At 50.5% G+C, this 7,549-nt stretch overlaps 1 protein-coding gene across 1 annotated transcript; it reads right to left on the reverse strand.

Moving 5' to 3' along the window:
- Nucleotides 1–768: 768 nt before the first annotated feature.
- On the reverse strand, nucleotides 769–6,994 carry JMJD4 (jumonji domain containing 4). The gene is made up of 6 exons (XM_008947622.1): nucleotides 6,730–6,994; nucleotides 5,820–5,985; nucleotides 4,541–4,666; nucleotides 3,088–3,355; nucleotides 2,015–2,161; nucleotides 769–1,092 (listed from the first exon to the last, which is right to left on the reverse strand). The coding sequence occupies exons 1-6, from the start codon at nucleotides 6,992–6,994 to the stop codon at nucleotides 781–783; spliced, it is 1,284 nt and encodes a 427-aa protein (XP_008945870.1). The 3' UTR covers nucleotides 769–780.
- Nucleotides 6,995–7,549: the final 555 nt, after the last annotated feature.

Below are 7,549 nucleotides of genomic sequence, written 5' to 3' on the forward strand. Positions count from 1 at the left end.
AAGATCCTCCTTTGGTGGATCCCATGTTGAAATGAGTGGCAGATTTGCTGCCTGCACTGATTTGTCATCTCCAGCTTCTTGATGATGATGTTAAATTTAACCCTGGAGAAGCTGGAAGGTTGATCCTACCTGAGGCTTTCAGCTCTAGAGAGGTATCACCACACTGGGACATGAGCACAGGCTCCAGCTGCTCAACCAGCTCAGGCTTTGAAAGGGAGACTCAAAAAACCAAAAGCTGAGCTGCACCTGGAAGCCCAAAAGGTCTTGAAGGCCTCGAAGCTGAGAGCAGACAAAGCAGAAATCCCTGGCTGGAGCCTGCAGTGGAGGTTTGAGGTCTGTCCACAGGGCTCTGAGGAGAGGAGAGGAGGGAATATGGGGCCAAAAACTGGAAGCTTAGTGTTCAACCCTGATAGGCTTGAGCCTGGGCCATGGAGAACTTCTGATCCCCTCCCCTGAATGTCTACTCATAATATGAGTATTATATTATGAGTATTATATTATGAGTATTATATTATGAGTATTATATTCTAATACTACTCATAATACCAACACAATTTGGGGCTTTTTCCTTTATCTGAGGCTTTTTTTTCCCCTGCCCAATTGCTCTAGACACCTAAAAGCTGTCAAGTTACAAAGTATTCAGCCTTCTTAAAATGTCCTCTCTCTCCCCATTCTCTCCAGCAAGGGACTTCTGCTCTCTTTGTCCTTAAACTCCACCAGGGAGGAGTCAGCCTTCAAAAAATAAAGCTCCTTTTTTTCCAGGCTGGAAGAACTGGGAAGTTAGAGCAGTGCTGTATCTATTGCTGCTTTCAAGTGGTGGAGCAAGGCCTCTGGAGGTGGAGAGAGGGAGGCCAGGTCCAGCTTCTTGAAATCTTCATTAGCACTCAAGGATGTTAACACCTTGACTGTTCTCTTCAGATCAAACACGGCGTGGAGCATGCCCAGGGTGGAGATGGCAGCTTTGGGGGTGTTCTTGGCAGAAGCTTCGTCGTCGAGGCCGTTCTCCAAGATGGAAATCCTGTTTTCTGCAATCACTTTGAGGAAGTTGTAGAACTCCTTGTAGTCGATGCCCGTGCAAGACTTCATGATCAACTAAGTGAGAGGGGGGGAAAAAAAAACAGCACTGAAATGGAAATAACTCTTATTTACAGCAAGAATAACAAACCTCTGCTTCCTCTTGCTTTTGAAATGCCACCAGCCCCAAAAGCAACACTCTTGGTTCTTCTGTGGACTAACTGGCTGTGGGTTTTGAAGCTATTTTTGAAGGATCTCAACACAGGAGCAGCAAGAGCCTCCAGAAGGAAACTTTACATTGGATTCTTGATTAAAGATCATTGAATCCTTAAGGTTGACAAAGAGCTCTAAGATCATCAAGACCAACCGTCAACCCAACACTCCCATGGCCACTAAACCAGGGTCCCAAGGGCCACATCCACACGTTTTCTGAGCCACTCCAGGGCTGGGGACTCCAGCACCTCCCTGGGCAGCCTGGGCCAATGTCTCACCACTCTGCCAGGAGAGAAATTCTGCCTGATGTCCAATCAAACCTCCCCTGGGGCAGCTTCAGCCCATTGCCTCTTGTCCTATTGATGGTTCCTTCGGAGAAGAGACCAACCCCACCTCACTCCAACCTCCTCTCAGGGAGTTTTCCAGAGCCAGAAGGTCTCCCCTGAGCCTCCTCTTCTCCAGGCTCAGCACCACCAGCTCCCTCAGCTGCTCCTCACCACACTTGGGCTCTAGACCCTTCCCCAGCAGCTTCGTTGCCCTTCTCTGGATCCCCGCCCCAGCCCCTCAAGGTCTTTCCTTCTACTGGTCACCCAAACCTGACACCAACCCAAACCTGACCCCAGGACTCGAGCTGTGGCCTCCCCAGTGCCCAGTCCAGGGGGACAATCCCTGCCCTGGTCCTGTTGGCCACTCCAGCTGTGTGGTGAAGAACTGGTGTGTGCAACACACCCTGGAGATGGATGATCCTCTCAGAGAGAGCCAAGCAGGCAGCAGCAGGTTGTTATACCTGGCATTGGAGGTGCCAGTCATCCATAGGGTCCTTCCACTCGTTGATCTCCCTCTGGACAGCTGCCAGCTCATCCTGCAGGAAGCACCACATGATGGCCACGTTGCAGCCATTCACCCAGTTGTGGTTGATGGAAATGGTGTCGTCCTGAGGGAGGAATTGCAGGATGAAGTCACAGGTTACAGGTAGAACCTGAGAGCAGCAGCCTCACCACGAGAACATCTCACCCAGCGTCTTATTTCTCAGTGACTGGTAGGATCTGCTGCTGGAAATTGTAAGAGAAGAGGGTGCAGGGAGCTTCTGCAACTGGGCACTCTCCCAGCTTCCAGCAGGCAATGATCCAAGGAGCTTGTGGCCTCAGGTTGGCTTTTAGCCACCATCTTGAGCTGACAGACCTTCCCTCCATGAATCTCTCTACACTTTTTGCAGCCCCTTTTGGCATCCACAACATTCTCTAGCAACAGAGGTTTGATCTGACTCAAGCCTGCTGCTTGCTTATCTCTCTGTGTGATCAATAGGATTGTATCATGGAATCCCAGAGTGGTTTGGGTGGGAAGGGACCTGTCAAGGTCATCCAGTCCAACCCCCTGCAGGGAGCAGGGACATCTGCAGCTAGAGCAGGGTGCTCAGAGCCCCGGCCAACCTCCCCTGGGATGGTTCCAGGGATGGGGCAGCGACCACCTCTCTGGGCAGCCTGGGCCAGGGACTCAACAACCTCAGTTTCAAACACTTCTTCCTTCTCTCTAGTCTCAATCTCCCTCTTTTAGTTTCAAACCATCCCCCCTTGTCCTGTCCCAACAGGCCTTGCTGAAGAGTCCCCCCCCCCAGCTTTCTGACAGAATCCTGGCAGCCCCCAGCAGGTCTCCCCAGCTGGAGCCTTCTCCTGTGGCTGCCCCAGCCCAACTCTCTCCTGCTGGGCTCCCAGCCGAGGGGGTCCCCCCCCGGGGCATTGCTGGCCCCTCGGGCCATTGCGGGGGCTCCTCGGGCCCTGCTCCAGCAGCTCCCTGTCCTGCTCATGCCCAAGCCTCTTTAACCTCCTCCTGTGAGGGGCAGCACCCCATCAGCTCTCTTACCAGATTGTGAACCTGGTGATGCCACCCGCTGGGGATGAAGACGATCTCCCCTGCCTCCTGCAGGATCTCAACAGGGGGCTGGCTTTGGCTGTAACGAGGGTAAACATTCCTGTCCTGGAGACTGGGGGAGGTGACATCAAAGGGCAGGTTGCCATGGGAGTCCTTCAGGAACTCCTCCTGCCCTGCAGGGTACAGCAGCCACTTCTTCCTCCCACAGACGTTGGCTGACCAGCTGTAGGAGCGGAAGACGTCGGCGTGGAAGGGAGTCCTGGGGGGCAAAGGGGACCTTGGGTCAACCCCTGAAAGCTGCACGATGGATTCAAGCCTCTGAGAATCAGGTATACACAAGAAATCAACTTCTACTCCCTGAAACTGATCCCAAACTCTCTTAATTTTATTGGTTTCTGTAGTATTAGGACACTCTACGTAGCACTGCAGGGTTTTGTGTCCTCTGCACTTCTCCAGCTGCTAGTGTTGAATCTGTCCCATAAATACCTGGTTGGCAGGAGAGTCTCTGAGGTCAGCTGATGAGAATACTGTAAATGCAACTTTATCACCAACTCTGGGCCTGATTTTTCACCTGCAAAACATCCCACCAACCCATCAGCTCCTCTCCAAGGCTTCTCTTGACTTTGCAGATCACAAGTGGCTCATGAGCCCCAGGGGGTTTCTGCTCACCAGCCATGGAGAAGCCAGCTGAGAAGCTCTGTAGGTTCTGTGGGCACAGCTCAGGGCTTTTGGAAGTGCAAAAGCACTTGAGCTGACTGTCCCAGGACAGCTCACATCCAGAGCTGCCTGAGAAAGGAGGCTGGCTACACAGTGGGGCCATGGTGCCTCTGCAGTGTGGAATTGTTTTGGTTGGAAGACACTTTGAAGATCATCAGGACCAACCATTAACCCAGCACTGTTAAGGACACCACTGCCCCACGTCCCTCAGCACCACATCTCCACAGCTTGGAAACCCCTCCAGGGGTGGGGACTCCACCACTGCCCTGGTAGGTAAGAAAGTTTCCCTCCTGCCCAACCTCAACCTCCCCTGGGGCAACTTGAGGCTGTTTCCTCTTGTCCTGTCCCTTGTCCCTTGGGCGCAGAGCCCGACCCCCCCCTGGCTCCAGGCTCCTGTCAGGAGCTGTGCAGAGCCCGAAGGTCTCCCCTGAGCCTCCTTTGCTCCAGGCTCAGCACCCCCAGCTCCCTCAGCTGCTCCTCCCCACACTTGGGCTCTAGACCCTTCCCCAGCAGCTCCGTTGCCCTTCTCTGGCCACGCTCCAGCCCCTCAGGGTCCTTCTGGGAGTGAGGGGCCCAAAACTGACCCCAGGATTCAAGGTGCAGCCTCCCCAGTGCTGAGTGCAGGGGGACGAGCACGATGCTATCCTGAAGGACACAGTGACCATGCTCTGTCATACTAATCCTAACAGCAGAGTGGGGGAGAGTGAGAGAGACCCCAGGGCCTCACCAGGAGCCTTTTGGTCCCATGTAGACGAAGCGATAGTCGTCCCCAGCTCGGGCATCCCAGTACTCATTCAGCCAGTCAGAGGAGAAGTACACAGGGGTCGTGTACACATCGTGCACTGGGAAAGCTCTGGAACAGAGAACGTGTTGGAAACAGGTCCTAAGAAACACACAGCCTCCCTCCTTCTGCCTCACTGCCCCAATCCCAGCTGCAGAGACCAATCTAGCAGCCCACCAACACTTGGTGGCCTTCTCCTCTCCAGCCCTGGCAACCTCCTTCTAATTACAGCAAAGGCAGTTCCTAAAAAAGGCATTTTTTTAGCTGAGACACCTCCAAGGCTCCTTGTTCAACTTGTTGGCAGGTTGGAGGTGAGGGCTAGGAGGGATTTTGGCATCTGTGTGGGTTTTTCCTGCAGGATTTGTTGTCCCTTTCCCATCCTAGGCTGCAGATACAGGCTCTCTGCAGGGAGTCACACCACCAGTGTCTGGGAAAGCAGAAGAACAGGGGGGCAGAGACTGAGAGATCTCCTCTCAAAATTGAAAACAAGAGCTCATCAGAAGAGAGTTGGGTTAAGAATATCATTAAATGGTTTGGGTTGGAAGGCACCTCAAAGATCTTCTAGTTCCAGCCCCCCTGCTATGGGCAGGGACACCTCCCACAAGAGCAGGTTGTTCCAAGCCCCATCCAGCCTGGCCTTGAACACCTCCAGGGATGGAGCATCCACAGCTTCCCTTGGCAACCTCTGCCAGTGTCTCATCACCCTCCTAGTGAAGAAATTTTTAAGATATTTGAGTGAAAAGACTTAAAACACAGACACAGGGACTGAAGAACTCATCCAGCTCACAAGCAGGAGGCTGGAGAAGGGAAACCAGAATAGGGTGAAGAGAACTTTACTAACTGGCAGGTGAAGAGAAAATGGATCACAGAGGATGATAATTCACACATTCACTGAATTAAACATCATTAGCTGTGTCCCTTTCCTTTTTAAGAAGTAAAGTTTGCACTGTAGCAGTCAAATAAAAGCCAAATGTTGCAGTCACAGAGTTTCCAGGGGGATAACCCACAGGAATGTATAATGGCGATAAACAGAGCACTGAAGAGCATCAGCCTCTGCAGGAATCATCAACCAGTTGAGGCATCTTGTCAGGTGAAGTCCCTTGAGAACAGTGCATTGGAAGACTGATTCAGGTGCTACCAAGCAGCAGTGCTGGTGTGGAAGCACTCCTCAGAAGATGAGGATCAAGGCTCAAGCTCTGTGGGGGTTTTCAGAGGGCTCTCTTACCTGCTGAGGTGCCAGTCCTTCAGATAAAGGCAGCCTCGGGGTGAGCTGTACCCGTTCCTGATGTACTCCTTCCAGTAGCTGAGGTACTCCTTGAAGGGGAGCTGCTCCTTGGGGTTAGAGTTGTACTCCTTGACATCACAGTTGGCAACAGGCACGAGAGCTTCTCCTGAAACACAAACTCCCTTCAGCCCAGGGAACAGAACCCATGAATCTGAGGGTGGTGTGGGTGGGAAGGGACCTCTGGAGATCATCTCCTGCCCTGAGCAGGGACATCTGCAGCTAGAGCAGGTGCTCAGGGCTCCATCCAACCTCCCCTGGGATGGTTCCATCACCCTCAGAGTCAAAAATTCCTTCCTTCTCTCTACCCTAGATCTCCCTCTTTTAGTTTCTTTTTTTTCTAAAAAGAATTATTTAAAATGACCTAACTTTCCCCCTCCATTAGGAGTGGAGTACTGATTCCTATTCAACATACCAACATTTCACAGCCTGAAGAGAAATTTCACTGGAACTAGAGAATATTTTCCCCTTGTCTAGGAGGAAAGAAATCCAAGCAATCCCCCAGACCTTTTTTCTAAGTTAATCCACTAATTCTCTTTGCTTACTCCCATTTCACAAATCTCAATCTCAAACTTACTCCCAGAATGAAACAAAAGAAAAAGTATTGTGTAATTTAACCATTTTAGATATCATTTTTATGTAATATTTTATATCTATATCATATATATTTTGAGATATATATGATATATATGATGTAGATATCATATTTTATATCATTTTATATACCTGCTTTAGGTCCTCCTGGGGAATTGTTTGGTTTTGTCTAGTGTTTTGATTTCTAAGATTAAAAAAAAAAACCCTGTTTCCCTCAGCATAAATGTTTTAATTAGGTATTAAAAAGGCCACGACTTACCAAACTTCTGCAGCAGGTGATCAAAGTTGGGCTTTCCATCCCAAGTAACCCAATTTCTCCTGCTGCCCCAGTCTTCTGTGAATTTAGCTGAGAAAATACAGGGGTGGTTGGGGATCAGATAATCCCTGAAGAAGTCTGAGTAGCTGAAGGATTCTGCTTTTTCAATAAAGTCCACGTGCCCTCCAGGGAGGCAGAGTGAACCCTGAGATGAAGTGCTGTGGTCCCGAAAAAAGGCAGTGGAACAGGCAAATGTTGCCCTGTCCATGCAGGCTGGATCCCCTCACTGGCTTGGCCAAGACAGTGTTGAGCACCTGCTGTCCTAGGCCCCAAAAAAAAGCAGCTTTAAAGCACCCCTTGAGTCTCTAAATCCATGAAAACTCACAGGGAAAATCTCACCAGGCAGAGGGAAAGCAGAGAGCTGTGCAGGAGCATCCCACCACGTTGGGGATCTTCTGTAGTTTATCAAGTGGAATGCTGGTGGGATGTTTGATATCCAAGTCACCTGAGGGCTGGTGAGGATCTTGCTCTTCCCTTGTCACCTTCTCACCAGGGTGACCACGAGCAGCAGAGGCCAAATTCTTCCTGGAACAGCAAAAAGAGTCATTTCAGTGGGATATTGTTGTGAAATGGGTGAATTGCTGGGGTGAAAGGAAGAGGGGGAAAAAAAAACACCTTAAAGGAATTGTTTATTAATATTTTACTTATTAATGTTTTAATTTAAAATAAGATTATTGATATTTTGGGCCCAGTCATCTGTCAGAAGATGAGAGCTCTGGCAGCACCACCACCCTCCTCAGGCCAGGCAAGAATGATAGGTTAA

Source organism: Merops nubicus, unplaced genomic scaffold (genome assembly GCF_000691845.1).
Source record: "Merops nubicus isolate BGI_N331 unplaced genomic scaffold, ASM69184v1 scaffold7439, whole genome shotgun sequence".
In the NCBI taxonomy this organism is placed as follows: Eukaryota; Metazoa; Chordata; class Aves; order Coraciiformes; family Meropidae; genus Merops; species Merops nubicus.